This window comes from Dipodomys ordii, unplaced genomic scaffold (assembly GCF_000151885.1).
Source record: "Dipodomys ordii isolate 6190 unplaced genomic scaffold, Dord_2.0 Scaffold13, whole genome shotgun sequence".
NCBI lineage: Eukaryota > Metazoa > Chordata > Mammalia > Rodentia > Heteromyidae > Dipodomys > Dipodomys ordii.
In genome coordinates this window covers 16,890,901-16,906,321 of record NW_012267229.1, presented here as the reverse complement: position 1 = coordinate 16,906,321, position 15,421 = coordinate 16,890,901, and the positions used below count along the sequence as shown (strand labels likewise).

The following is a 15,421-nucleotide window of genomic DNA, read 5'->3' as shown; positions in this document are numbered from 1 at the left end:
CTTCCTTACCCTTGTATGTGAGGGAGGAAACTGCATGTTCCACACCCTTGATCCTTAGGTACTTCAGGATCTCCTAAAAAGGAAATTCTATGTCCTTAGTAAGGCTCAAAATCAGGAAACTTAAATAGCAATTCGGCTATCCAATTTATGGCCCAAGTCCCCTTGTGCCGTTGTTTCGTACTGTCCCTTATAGAAAATTTCCTGTTCCAGGGTCTGGTCCAAAATCGTGTTGTCATGTTTTGTAGTCTGTCTGCTTTTCGGTCTGTCTCTGTAAGTATACACAGCCGGTCTTTGCCATTTGCGCCATGTTTTCAGTGCACACTCTTGTGGCATTGCCCGTTCACTCAGTTGCTCTGCACTGAGTGGATTCTGCATACTGAACAGGACCTCCCCATGTCCCCCTTTTCCCCAGACTCTGGCTGCCACCATTTAACTTTGTCTTTCTCTGAGTCTGATTTCTCTGGGATCCTCGTATAAGTGAACTCACACAGTATCCATCCTGTGACTGGCTTATTTTGTGTGGCAAATGTTCCCAGGGATTATCCACATTTAACATGAATTGAACCAGGGCCTCACAAGTGCCAGGCAAGTGCTACCAGTGGGCGCTGTCCCTCAGCTCTTCAGCTCAAGGCTAGCACTCTACCACTTGAACCACAGAGCCACTTATGGTTTTATGGTGGTTAATTGAAGATGAGAGTCTCATGGACTTTCCTGCCCAGGCTGGCTTTGAACCATGATCCTCCAATCTCAGTCTCCTGAGTTACTAGGATTATAGGCATGAGCCACCGGTGCCCAGCTTCAATCTGTGGTTTTATTTTCTTTCCTTTTTTTAAAAATTAGTTTTGGGGCTTTGAACTCAGGTCCTTGCACTTGCTCACAAGGCACTCTACCACTTGAGCCATGCTTCTAGCAGTGTTTTTCACTTTTTTGACTGTTCTTGGAAGCACAGGTGTTTTTCACTTGAAGTTTAGCTGAGTACTTTTTTTTTTTTGCATGTGATTAGTGCCATATCAATAAGATACATTCAAAAATTAGATGTTGATCAGTAGTAGGGACTTACTCTTGGCCTCTGAGTTCTGGGTCACTGGTATATAATACATATATATACCTTTTTGCCAGCACTTGTTGTTTTTATTATTTTTAAGAGTTGTACAGAGGAGTTGCCATTTAACAAAGCTGTTTATGAATACAAAATATCTTATTTATTTATGTATTGTTGGTCATGGGGCATGAACTCTGGGCCTGGGCTCTGTCCCTGAGCTCTTCAGCTCATGGCTAATTGTTCCACCACTTGAGCCATAGCACCAATTCTGGTTTTCTGGTTTATTGGACATAAAAAGAGTCTCATGGATTTTCCTGCCTGGGCTGGTTTGAACCATGATTCTCAGATCACAGCCTCCTGAGTAGCTAGGATTAAAGGCCACCAGCACCCAGCTTAATACAATATATCTTGATCAGTGTTACCCCTTTCAACATTCTTACCCATCCCTCCCCTTTGCACTCTCTCCCTCACTCTGTGTGTGTGTGTGTGTGTGTGTGCTGGTGCTTGAACTCAGGCCCTGGGGTGCTGTCCCTGTCGCACCACTTCCAGCTCTTTGTCTGTTTACTGGAAATGAGTCTCACAGGACTTTCATGCCTGGGCTGGCTTTGAATCACAATCCTCAGATCTCGGCCTCCTGAGTAGCTACGATTATAACGAAAGCCAGCAGGTTCCAGCTACATTGGATTCTGCATTTCTTCCTTCTCATGTATATATCCTTTCCCCTTGCCCTATGCCACCTCTTTGGAGTACCTGCTTCCTGGTCTTTTATTTTTGTATCGAGTGTTGAAATTGTGAAGTGTGTTGTCCAGCTTTTTCATCAAAATTGCTTTGGCTCTTCAGGGCACTGGGCATTCCTATATAAAATTCAGGCTCAGTTTCTGCAGAAACATTGGGGCCATGAGGTACCTTTCCATTTAATTGCATCTTTGTTGTAGTTTTCAGTGTTCATTCTGTTAAGTTTATTCTGAAGTGCTTTATTTTTGATGATCGTGTATGTGGAGCTTTCAGAATTTTCTTTGGTAGTTGAACTGTTTTTATTCATGCCACTTTTTTTTTTTTCTTTTTTGGTATGCTAGTACTGGGACTTGAATTCAGGGCCTCCAGTGCTCACTTGACTTTTCCAATCAAGGCTAAGCTTTGATTGAACTCTACTACTTGAGCCATACTTTCTCTTCCAGCTTCTTGGTGGCTAATTGGAGGTAAGAGTCTTTTGGACTTGGCTGCCTGAACTGGCTTCAAACAGTGATCTTGAGATCTCAGCCTCCTGAGTAGTTAGGGTTTTTTGTTTTTGGTTGTGGGGCTTAAACTTAGAGCCTGGGCAACCTGAGCTCTTTTTGCTCAAGGCTAGTGATCTACCACAGCACCACTTCCTATTTTCTGATGGCTAATTGAAGATAAAAGTCTCACAACCATTCCTACCTGCCCTGGCTGGCTTTGGCCCATAATCCTCAGATCTCGGCCTCCTGAGTTGCTAGTATACAGGTGCAAGGCATCGGTGCCCAGAATCGGTGCTCAGTTTTGGAGATTCTACTCTCTGCTAGACACTGAGTCATGATGAAAAACTCAATTCCTGCCTAAGAAGCCCACTGTCTCCTGAGCAGAGAGAGATATTGAAATCGAGAACATCATCACAGCAGTGGTAGAGACAGACTGTGGCTCGGGCATCAAGTGTAGAGCAGGGGTATTGACCTGGGTGAGGGTGCTGGGGTCCTTCCCTTAGGACTTGCCCTTTGACCTTAAAAGAGTGGAAGAACAGGCACTGAGTGGGAGGTGGTCACGGGGCAGCGTGTGACTAGGCATTATGGAAGAAGAAGGTGGTAATGCCATTGTGTCCAGACAGGAAATGCTCTGTTCTTAAGCTTGCACGACGTATCTTTTAGCTAAGAGTAGAGGCCCAAGACTCTTCGGGATCCCCTTCCCTATATTTCTGGTATGAAGAGAGTGGGACCCCCACCGCCAGCCATCCTGTGCCACAGCAGGAACACGCAGGTGCCAAACAGCTGAGGGGCCAACCTCAGCCCAGGCCATGCGGCAGGGCTCCAAGGGGAGCTGGGCCTCCCTCCTGCCCTCGGAAATACAGGGTTGGCCCAATGAAATGGAAAACCAGCTGGGCGTTGGCGGCTCATGCCTGTAAACCTCAGGAGGCTGAGATCGGAGGATCGCAGTTCAAAGCCAGCTGGGGCAGAAAAGTCCCCGTGGAACTCCTATCTCCAATGATCACCAGAAAACCAGAAGTCGTGCTATGGCTTGAAATGGTAGAGCAATAGCCTTGACCAAAAGAGCTCAGGGATAGTGCCCAGGCCCTGAGTTCAGACCCCTGAATGACAAGGAAAAAAAAAAACACACACAAAAAACAAATGGGAAACCACTTACCTTTGGTTCACTTAGGAGAGTGCTGGCAGCAGGAACCCAACAAGATGTCCCCAATGCTCTGGGGTCTTGCCCCTAGCCTGGTCTGGAGGTCAGGGGTGAGGGCACCACTCACAAGTGTGCTGTCACACCACCCCAAGCACAGGTTCTCCAGCTACAGTGGAGGGCTCCCAAGGGGTCCAGCTGCAGACAAGTCTGGGAAGGGGATCTATGTGTCTGTGCCTCAGGTCTTGGGTTACTGCTGGGCTGGACGAGGAGTGAAGACAGGGCATCTATGGGTCCAGAGTGGCCCAATAATCTTCTTTTTTTTTTTTTTTTTGGATGGGAGGGGGGGAGCTCTGCCCAGGCTGGTATTGAACTCACAATCTTGTCTCTCCCTATTAGCTAGGCTAACAAGGCTGTACAAACCTTCGGAACAGCATGTTCCTAGCACAGGGTTTGTGGGGGTGTGGGTGGAATGAGCTGGCCAGCACCTGAACAAGCTGGGCTAGAATACTCCTGCCCACACTCGCTCGGGTGGTGCCTGCGGCCTCATCTGTTACCTGGCATGGTCCTGAGCTCATCCATGCCAGGCGCGTGGTCTCCTGTGCCATGTGACTTCTGAGGGCAGCGTGGGAGGCCCTGGCCCCGGGACTGGGCCTCTAAGTGTACTGGGGCACCAACCGCTGGGGGGACACACAGAGTCTGGGCTTGGAAGTGGGGCGCCCGTCCAGCTTCTGCAGCAGTAGGTGAAACGCTTGTTTCTCACCGGAAGTGCTCCTGATGTGACAGTGAGCTTCCTTTCCAGCCTGGATCACAGACTAGAACCCCCAGAGCTAGCATTACCCGACGTACTGAAGTCACCTGACTCCCCCAAGTCCTGCCTTAACATGAGGTCACCACCCTCCTCACCCTCACCGGCCCCTCGCACTGCAATAACACCACGAGCCCGGAGTACACGTTACCGCATTTATTCTCACAACATGCCTGTGAGGTAGGGAGGGGCAGGGACTGTCCCCATTTTACAGAGGAGGAAGTTGAGGCACACAGAGGTCAAGTGACTTGCCCAAGGTCACAGACGGCCAAGCTGGAAGGGGGCCGCAGAGCAGGCCCTGGCTTCACCTGGGGGAAGCCCTGCAGCATGCGCCTGACAAGATGTCCCGATGCCCTGGAGCGGCGGCTCAGCACGAGCAGCGCCTGGAGTGCTGAGTGCTCTGCCGGGTGCAGCAGCCCCTGCCAGGCCCCCTCCCCACCCCGCCCTGCAGGCCCTGCCTTCAGCTCAGGGCTCAGGGGGGGTGGGGGTGGGGGTGGGGAGAGGAGGAAGAGGAGGACTGGGGAAAAATACGAAGGAACAGAAAACTCAGGCGGGGCCGAGGGACCCGAGGCAGGGGAGTGGGAACTGAAAGGGGGGAAAAAAAAGGGGGGGCTGCTTACACACGAGGGATATATTTTTACACACACTTGTACACACACCTAGATATAGTACATGTAAAAATATATGCTATTCACACCCTCGCCTCCTGCCAGGTGCCCCTAGAGCCGGTGGTGGCGGCGCTGCGGCATGGTGACAGACGGGCGTTAGTGAAATATACACTCTAGGGTCTATGTACATATGTACACATACGTACAGACACTGCGCCCGCCCGCCCGCCCGCCGGGCTGCACGCCAGTGTGCCCCTCCCCCAGGCCGCTGCCAGTCCTACATTTTCCTTTGCGGAAGGAAGGGGCTTGGAGAGAAGAAAAAGGCCTAGAGTCTGGAGTCCGCTCGCTTCCCCACGGACCAGAACTTTCCCCATCCGTTCAGAGAAGCATCAGGCCTGGCCCTGCCCCGGTGGCTGGAAGCCGCAGAAGGAGGCATCTGTGGGGTGCACTGGAGGCCGAGGGCGGAGGCTGTGTGTGAGCACTTGGTGGGGTCGGGGAGGGGAGGGGAGGATGCGTGTCCATCTGTCTGTCCTCTGGACTCTCAACCCCACAGGGCTGGGAACTAGAAAGCCGCTGGCCATGCTGGTGACCCCTGTGTGAGCTCTGAAGGGAAAAGGAAAAGGTGAGAACGCAAACTGCGGGGCGGGAGGGGGGGCGCTGGGGGAAAGGGGGGGCTCGGCAGGGGCCCCGAGGCTGCCCTTGGACGGTCGGCGTCTTGTAAACACGCGAGTGGAAGTTCTCCTCGGACAGAACAAGTAAAAAGACTGACTGCATGTGGAGCCGGGCCGGGAGCTGCCGAAGTGCGGCTGTCTGGTCCCCAGGGCCAGCCAGAGGGAGAGAAAGGTTTTCGTTTTGTGGTTTCGGTGGACGTTTTTTCGTTTTGTGGTTTCGGTGGACGTTTTTCTGTGTGTGAGAAGTCTCCAGAACCTATAGCTCGGAGGGACCCAAGAAAGCCAAATGGTGAGCCCTTGTATGCGTCAATTTGAAAAGTTGGCTCAGGGTCTCTAGAGAGAACCACCACACTAGAGGTTGAGAAAATTCCGTGCCGTTCGCATTCCGTTCTTGCGTGTGTTGTTTAATGATTTGAAGTCGCTTTGCTTCCTCCTGCCGGGTCTCAGAGCCTGGTCTGGGCCTCGGGGACGTAGATCTCGATGCTGTCCGCGCTCTCTGTGGCCGAGTTCTGCCGCACAGACGCCGCCCGCTTGGCCGCCAGGAGTCTCTTGCGGGCCTCCTGCCGCTGCTTGTCCCCCGCGTCCGAGGCCTTGTCGCGGCTCATGGCCGGCTTGGACTTGGCTGGCTTCTTTGGGACTGGAGGGGGTGGCTTCTTCTCTTCCTTTAGGAGATAGCGAAGAGGGTAGGGAAATAAAATAAAGGCGCCACGCTTCCTGTGGCACTACCCCCTGCTACAGGCTGGCAGCCGCGTCTCCCGCCCCGCCTCCCCACACCCGGCACAGGCAACACGAGTGGGAGGCAGGAGGCCACAGAAGCAATGACGGTGGGCGGAGCGCAGGCAGGGGGCAGAAAGCAAGCTCAGAAGCTACCTCAGCCTAACGGGAGGGGACAGACAGATCGCATCCCCACCCCTGCTCCCACCCAGGCCCGGGGGAGCCTGAGCCGCAGGCAGGAGCTAGGCAGTCACCCAGCCCGACAGGTAACTTACATTTAGGGCTCTGCCTCCCTGGTCACATTTCACATGCTGCCCTATCAGAGCCCGAAGGTGCCCCTGGCATAGAGCAGGAGTCCTGAGCCTCAGGGCTGGGCCACAAGGAGGCTGAGCTGGGTCCAAACCCCAGTACCCTGGCAGCATAGCCCTGGGAGGAGGGCCCATGTTGCTGCCTCTGCTGGTGCCCGTGGGCAGGTCTCCCGTGACCACCCCTCCCCCTTCTGGACATGCAGGGCGGGAGGGCATGCTTCCACGCAGCCTTCCACTACACAGCGAGTGGCATGCTGGACGCGTGCCAGGCATGGACCCCGCACAAAGATGGACGTGAGCCCCAGCTCAAAGACGACATATGGAGAAGGGAGCCAAGCAGCACTGACCGATGTGGGCAGCGTTATTGCCGACCAGGAATTTGTCCCTGGACTTCCCCTCCGCACTGCTCCATGCTCACCTTCCTCTTCTCCGGGGGCTCCACCAGCTGCCAGCTGTTGGCCTTGAGGTGGTAGAGTTCATCGAACTTCATGCTGATGTCCTCGATGGACAGCTGAAGCAGGTCCCAGAACCCTGCCAGGTCCTGGGCTGTTGGACGTGGGTTGGCGTCAGGGTTCTGTGGGGCACACGGAGATCAGTGGGGCCACCCAGGCACAAGCTAATCTCACCCCTGCCTTGTGCACGGTACCTAGTCCTGCTGGCACTAGATTGAGACTCTTTTTTGGGGGGCCGGAGGGGAGGGAGGTGCTGGTCCTGGAGCATGAACTCAGGGCCTGGGCACTGTCCTTGAGCCTCTCTGTGCTCAAGGCTAGCGCTGTACCTCTTGAGACACAGCGCCACTTCTAGCTTTTTCTGTGTATGTGGTACTGAGGAATCGAATTCAACGCTTCATGCATGCTAGGCAAGCACTGTACCACTAAGCCACATTCCCAGCCCTCCCATGAACTTTTGTGCCTGGGCTGGCTTTGAACTGCAATCCTCACATCTTAGACCTCCTGAATTGGTAGGATTACAGGTATGAAGCACTGGTGCCTAGCTGAATTGGGACCTTTGAGGCTCAGTCCTATTCTTTTTTTTTTTCCCCTGCCAACACAGGGACTTGAACTCGGGGCCCTTGTTCATAGCTGGCCCTCTACCACATGAGCCACACCTTCTTCACTTCAGAGTTTTTGTTGCCTAATTGGAGATGAGTCTTGTGGGTCTTTCTTTTCCCCCTTCTGCTTGGGCTGGCTCTATACCTTGATTCTCAGATCTCAGCCTCCTGAGTGGCGAGGATTATAGGTGTAAGCCACTGAGGCCTGGCTGAGGCCTGCTCTTTTGTTCCCAGGTCCAGGTCAGGATCTGTGTATTTGTGTGTGTGTGGGGGGGGGAGGGGAATAAAGCCAGTTCCTGGTCAATACCAGTATGGGTGGCAGGCCTCCTTGGAAATGTGCCCTCGTGAGAACAGGCCCTGCACACATGCGCAGAGGCCACTGCCAGAGCCACCAGCAGAGGGCTGGGGTAAAAAAACAACAACGAAACACAATACCCAAAGACCTCCAGTTTCCACATATGTCAGGCAGGCAAGCAAGGCTCGCATTTTACAGGGAGGAAGCATACTCTGGAGTGAGGCGGGCCGCGGTGCGGACCTTCTGTTCCCTGACAACAAAAGCTCCCTGAGCCTCCAGGCCCTGGAGGTGATCTTGCCACTGTCCTTGCTGCAGGAACTCACAGTCCTGGCTAGCAGAGAGATTCTTTCTGCGGGAAATACTGCCAGAGACTTGACTCTGCTTCTGGCCCTGGCAGAGGGAAAGAGAAGAAAGCCCACTAACCGAGTGGTGATGTTTTATTTAGTTCTTATCTTGAGTGTCCTCTAGGATACAGACTACTTAAATAAGGCAGGACAAGCCCAGAGCACAAGTGGAGCTCAAACCTATAATCCCAGCTACTCAGAAAGTAGAGATCAGAAAGGTTATGGCTCAAGATTAGCCCAGGGTAAAAAGGGAGACCTCATCTTAAACAATATGTAGGTCTTGTGGCGTGTCATCCATGTTACATGGGAAAAGAAGATAGGAGGAGTATGGTCCAAGCAGGCCAAGATCAATTAAAACACACACACACACACACACACACACACACACACACACACACACACACACACACACACACACACACCCTACCACCACCACCCCACACACACACACACACACACACACACACACACACACACACACACACACCCTACCACCACCACCCCACAAGAAGCTGGCCAAGATCAATTAAAACACACACACACACACACACACACAACCACCACCACCACCACCTAAACCCCACAAGACCATTTAAAAATAATGCAAAAAGGATTGGAGGTGTGTGGCTCAAGTGGCAGAGTGCCTGTCTACCAAGCACAAGACTGATTTGAAACCACAGTACCATAAAAACAGATAAAGGCTGACTTCACCTTTCATGGGGCTACTTTACACCGGCTTCAAGGCTCTATTTCGGGAGGGCCCGGGCAGCTCTCTCACGGGCTAGTACTGCCATATTCCAGTGCCTGGAGGAAGCAGCACCACCCCATCTATGGAGGAGGTCCTGTGGGCTGCAAGGGGCCAGCTGGCAGAGCCTGGCCAGCTGGAGCCCTATATGGAGGAAGAAGAGTCACACTTACCAAGTTCTGCTCACAGAGGCCCCGGAACTGCTGGAATTTCTGGGACATCAGGAGCTGGGCACTGCCCACAGCACTGAGGACCTTTCCTAAGACTGAGCAAGAGAGGTAGAAAAAGAACAGCTGAGCAGAGCACAGGGTTTGCTGGGGTGAAGGGTGGGCAGAATAACGTGTCATTATCATTTGGTGATGGGACCAGGTCTTCATTTTGTTTACACATTAAGCCATATATATTTTTTTTTTTGGTTGGTCGTGGGGCTTGAACTCTGGGCCTGGACTCTGTCCCTCACTCTATTAGCTCAAGACAAGCACTCTACCACTTGAGCCACAGAGCCAACTCTGGTTTTCTGGTGGTTAACTGGAGATAAGCGTCTGACAGACTTTCCTGCCCAGGCTGGCTTTGAACCTCGATCCCCAGATCTCAGCCTCCTGAGTAGCTAGGATACAGGTGTGAGCCACCGGTGCTCAGCCATTAATCCATTCTTATTGGGAAAAATTCAAACAATGCAGGTAAAAGTAGATGCCACCTCTAGTTCCTAATGACATTTTTATGGTGATTAGAAAACTGAGCTATAATGGAAAAAAATTTCAGAAGAACAAAAGTTGAAAAGAAGAAATAAAGACCAGATGGCCCCCATCTGTAATACCAGCACTTGGGAAGCTAAGGCAGGAAGATTTTGAATTTGAGACCAGTCTTGGGCTCCAGGTGAGATTCTGCTCAAAAAACAAAAAGTGAGACTTATCTCCAATAAACTACTTAGAAAAAGCTGGAACTGGAGCTGTAGCTCAAGTAGTAGAGTACTAGCCTTAAGCTAAAGAAGCTCAGAGACACAGCTCAGGCCCAGAGTTCAAGCCCCAGAACTGGCCAAAAACAAAAACAAAAAAAACTGGGCACAGTGACTCACACCTGTAATCCTAGTTACTCAGGAGGTTGAGCTCTGAGGATCACAGTTCAAAGTCAGACCATGCAGGAAAATCCATGAGACTCTTATCTCTAATTAACTACAAAAAAACAAAACAAAAACAAAAACAAAAACAAACTGGAAGTGGAATTGTGGTTCAAATGGTTTAGTGCTAACCTTGAACAAATAAGTTCAGGGACAGTAACCAGGCCCTGAATTCAAACCCCAGAACCAGCATTAAAAAGAAGAAGAAGAAAAAAAAAAAGAATACTAATATAGCTATACTAATGTTAGAATGGACTCAAGTACAAATCTAGATGTAAACACTGATAAGCGGTTCAATTTGCTTATAAATTTCCTAACTTATAAGCATCTAATAACAACATGGCACAGTCAATGAAACAGACTTTTCAGCCATAAGAAATAGGATAAATCTGGGGCTGGGAAGATGGCTCAGTGGTAGAGCACTTGCCTTGCATGTATGAGGCCCTGGGTTCAATTCCTCAGCACCACATAAGAAAAAAAAAAAAGCCGGAAGTTGCGCTGTGGCTCAAGTGGTAGAGTGCTAGCCTTGAGCTGAAGAGCTGAGGGACAGGGCCCAGGCCCAGAATTAAGGCCCATGACTGGACCCCCCCCCCAAAAAAAAAAAAAAGAAATAGGATAAATCTTAAAGAACCAGTCATACACAGAATGTTTTGCAGCAGTAACTTAAATAGGTTAGAAACCTAGTATGTATGTATGGATGGGGAAAGATGAGGGAGAAAGAGGCATTATATTCATAATGACTAGCTGAATTAAAACCTCTTTGTACAACTATTTAAAAAATAAAATTATGAAAATGTAATAAACCTCCGTGTGTGTGTTACAAACAAAAACACACTTGTCTAAATAAAATGATCAAAGAAATCACAGTGGAAATTACTTATAATTTATAGCTAATATGGCACTTAAAGAGAAAAGAATAAAACTGGGTGCCACTGGTTCACACTTGCAATCCTAGCTATTCAGGAAGCTGAGATCTAGAGAATCTTGGTTCAAGACCAGTCTAGGGAGTAAAGTCCATGAGACTCCATTGCCAATTAACTAGCAAAAAACGAGAGCTGGAGACATGGCTCAAGTGGTAGAGTACTAGCCAACCAAGTGACAAGCCTCTGAGTTCAAATCTCAAGTACTGCCTATCCCCTTCAACACCCCCCAAAAGAGGAAGGCATAAATCTTATTTCATTTAAATAAATTTATTTAAATAAATCTTATTTTATTTATTTTTTTGTCAGCCGTGGGGCTTGAACTCTGGGCCTGGGCGCTGTCCCTCAGCTCTTCAGCTCAAGGCTCTACCACTTGAGCCACAGCACCACTTGTGGTTTTTTTTCTGCTTATGTGGTGCTAAGGAATTGAACCCAGGGCCTCATGCATGCGAGTCAAGCAGTCTACCACTGAGCCACCTTCCCAGCCCTAAATCTTATTTTAAAAAGACAAGCTAACAAGACATTAAATCTGGAATTCAGATTTAATATCTGGAATTTAGAGTTACACCAAGGGAGACCCAGCACTGGAAACATCCAGGGAAGCACATTCAATGGAGCAAAGACTAAAGCAGTTTTCAGATGTATGTGAGGAGAGTTGGAGCTCAGGATCTGCCATGGATGAGGGCCTCGGTAATACTACAGTTCTCCCTGGGACTGCAGGAAGGATGCATCCTGGGACTAAGGGGAAATTACAAAAGAGATAAACTGTCCCTGGGTGCCACAGGCTCATACCTGTAATCTTAGCTACTCTGAATGCTGAGATCTGAGGATCATGGTTCAAAGCCAACCTGGTGAAGAAGTCTGTGAGACTCCTACCTCCAACTACCACAAAAAGCTGGAAGTGGAGGTGTGAGTCAAGTAGTAGAGTGCTAGCTTTGAGCAAAAAGAGCTCAAGGAAAATGCCCAGACCCTGAGTACCCAGTACCACCAGCCCTAGTACTAGCACACACACACAAAGATAATCTGTCACAAAATCCCAGCTCTCAATATGCTCAATCCCATTAACTGATCTGACTATTCTAATTTGCCTGCAAAAAACAAAAATTCATCCTTTCTTATACAGCAGAAAATCATCTCCAGCTTTAAATTATTTCTAGGCTTTTTTAAGGCAATACTGTTTTGAACTTAGGGTCCTCAACCACTTGAGTCATCTCTCTAGTGCCTTTTGCTGTTTTTTTGGAGACCAACTATAATGGACCTTTCTGTCTGTGCTGCTCTGAACCTTTTTTTTTGGGTTGGTCGTGGGGCTTGAACTCTGGGCTTGGCACTGTACCTACACTCTTCAGCTCAAGGCAAGCGCTCTACCGCTTGAGCCACAGCACCACTTCCGGTTTTCTAGTGGTTTATTGGAAATAAGAGCTCACAGACTTTCCTGCCCAGGCTGGCTTTGAACCGTGATCCTCAGATCTCAGCCCCCTGAGTAGCTAGGATTCCAGGTGTGAGCCACTGGCACCCGGCTTCTTTAGTTTTTATACACAGACTGACACTGAATAAAAACTACCAAGTACACTAGGTGAGAAAATCAAACAACTACATATCAAAACAAAAAACCTCCTGGAGATACAGATATGAATTACTTTAAAATAACTGTGAACATGTACAAGAGCCAGGCTCTGGTGCCTCACAACTGTAATTCTAGTTACTCAGGAGGCTGAGATCTGAGGTTCATGGTTCAAAGCCAGCCTGGGCAGGAAATCTCATAAAACTCTTATCTCGGGCTGAGAAGGTTTCTCAGTGGTAGAGCACTTGCCTTGCATGCCTGAGGCCCTGGGTTCGATTCCTCAGCACCACATAAGCAAAAAGAAAAAAGCCAGAAGTGGCGCTGTGGCTCAAGTGGTAGAGTGCTAGCCTTGAGCTGAAGAGCTGAGGGACAGCGCCCAGGCCCAGAGTTCACAGGCCCCACGACCGGGGGAAAAAAAAAAAGAATTTTCTTTCCTTCCTGAAGGGAAGTCTAGGCTGGCCTGAAACTTGTCACCTTAATTCTTCTACCTCTTGAGTGCTGGGATTATAGGTGTGTGCCATCACGCCTGGCACAGAAATTTGATATTGGTAACTGCATATTAGTGTCCTTTGTTTTCTTCATAATCTTTATATATATATATATATATATGTATATATATATACATATATATATGTGTGTATGTGTATATATATATATATATATATATATACACATACATATATACATATTGTCAGTCCTGGGGCATGAACTCAGGGCCTGGGCACTATCCCTGAGCTTCTTTTATTTAAAGCTAGCACTCTACCACAGCGCCACTTCTGGCTTTTTCTGTGTGGGGGGTACTGAGGAATCAAACCCAGGGCCTCATGCGTGCTAGGCAAGCCATCTACATCAAGCCACCTTCCCAGCCTCTTGGTAAGGTTTTTATTTTGTCTAGGAGCTGTCCATGGGAGCCACTTTCAACAAGTCCTGCCCAGTTGAGCTGCAGGTCAGCTTCTTAGTACCTCCACCATGTTTATCCTCATTTTATTTAGCTTTTTGGTCGGTCATGGGCTTGTACTCTGGGCCCAGGCTTGGCCCCGAGTTCTTCAGCTCAAGCTAGTGCTCTGCCACTTGAGCCACAGCGCCACTTCTGGTTTTCTGATGCTTCATTGGAGATAAAGAGTCTCAGGGACTTTCCTGCCTGGGCTGACTTTGAACTGAGATCCTCCAATCTCAGCCTCCTGAGTAGCTTGGATTATAGCATGAGCCACTAGGGCCTGGACTCATTTTAATTTTTTTTTTTCTGGTGGGTTGTGAGGCTTCTGAGCCTGGGCATTGTCCCTGAGCTCTTCAGCTCAGGGTGAGCACTCTACCACTTGAGTCACAGCACCACTTCTGGTTTTCTGGTGGTTTATTGGAGATAAGTGTCCCACAAACTTTTCTTCCCAGGGTGGCTTTGAACCATATGATTTTCAGATCTCAGTCTCCTGAGTAGCTAGGATTATAGGCGTGAGCCACCGGCACCCAGCTTTCATTTTTATCAAATTAAAATATGTTCTTTATTTTAGAATATGTTGGGAACACAAACATGATTAGAAAAATAAATTGAATTTGAGCAAAATTAAAAATGTGTGTAAAAGCTGGGTACTGGTGGTTCTCACCTGTAATGCTAGCTATTCAGGAGGCTAGAATCTGAGGATTGCAGTTCAAAGCTGGCCCAGGCAGGAAAAGTCCATGAGACTCATTTCCAATTAACCACCAGAAAATTGAAGTGGTGTGGTGACACAAAGTGGTAGATGACTAGCCTTGAGCAATAAAGCTCAGGGATAGCACTCAGGCCCTGAGTTCAAGCCCCATGACAGAAAAAAAAAAAGTGTGATAAAGGATACTACCATGAAAATAAGCAGAAAACCAGAGAATGGAGGAAAATATTTGCAAATCAAAGAGAAGGGTCTAGTTTCTACAGTATATAAAATACTCTTAAGCCGACAATGAAAGGACAAGTGATCCAATTTAAAAATGGTCCAATAAGCTGAGAGTAGTTCTGAGGGCTGAGCTTACAGCAGAGATGAGAGGATCACAAGTTTCCGTTCAGCCTTGGCTACATACCAAGACAGTGCCCCAGAAGGAATAAACCAACAAAGAACTTGCATATTTCTCTAAAGATTACACACACACACACACACACACAATCCAACACCACACAAAAGATACAAAATAGCTGGGTACTGGCAGCTCATGCCCTTTCTTCTAGCTACCTAGGAGGGTGAGATCTGAGGATCATGGTTTGAAGACAGCCTGGGCAGCAAAGTCTGTAAGACAGTTATCTTCAATTAAGCAAAAAAGCTGGAAGTGGAGCTGTGGTTCAAGTGGTAAAGCACTAACCTTGAGCAAAAAAAGCTCAGGGACAATGTTCCAGCCCTGAGATCAAACCCCCAGGTGCACAGATATTAAAATAAAGAAAAAAAAGTTTGGAAATAGTTGTGGAGGGTTGCATAACATCATGAATGCAACCAACACCATGGAACTGATCCAGAAAATGACTTCCGGCAGTGATGCAGAGCCCTGGTAATGCCTTCTTAGCCAAGTGTGCAGCCCTGGGTGTCTCCCCAGCAAGGCCCCTCCAAACAACAAAGCTAAAAAGGAAAATTTTATGTTATTTAGTTTTACTGGAAAAAAATGGAGAAAGAATGGAAAAAGTAAATATAGAAATATATGACCTAGAAAGCTCAACTCCTAGGTATATACTAAAAAAAGCAGTAAAAACATGTAGGCAAGCAAAATCTTGTCTATGAAAGATCACGGCAACATTCCTCACAGAGGCTTTTATTTTGTTATTAAAAAATTTTTGAGGGGCTGGGAAGGTGGCTCAGTGGTAGAGTGCTTGCCTTGCATGCATGAGGCCCTGGGTTCGATTCCTCAGCACCACATAAGCAGAAAAA

The 15,421-nt window shown here is 48.8% G+C and overlaps 1 protein-coding gene across 7 annotated transcripts in view; it reads right to left on the bottom strand.

Moving 5' to 3' along the window:
- Positions 1-5,691: 5,691 nt before the first annotated feature.
- Positions 5,692-15,421, bottom strand: part of Dlgap4 (discs, large (Drosophila) homolog-associated protein 4) — a 69,121-nt gene continuing 59,391 nt past the window's right edge. For 5 of the 7 annotated variants that reach the window (XM_013010929.1, XM_013010931.1, XM_013010933.1 and 2 more), the window contains 3 exons: positions 9,115-9,206; positions 6,925-7,080; positions 5,722-6,146 (listed from right to left, as the gene is read on the bottom strand). In XM_013010929.1, coding sequence (XP_012866383.1) covers positions 5,928-6,146; positions 6,925-7,080; positions 9,115-9,206 — 467 coding nt within the window. In that variant the 3' untranslated portion in view covers positions 5,722-5,927. Of the gene's footprint in view, positions 6,147-6,924; positions 7,081-9,114; positions 9,207-15,421 lie in introns of all 7 variants that reach the window. The other 2 variants (XM_013010930.1, XM_013010936.1) reach the window with 1 other exon arrangement.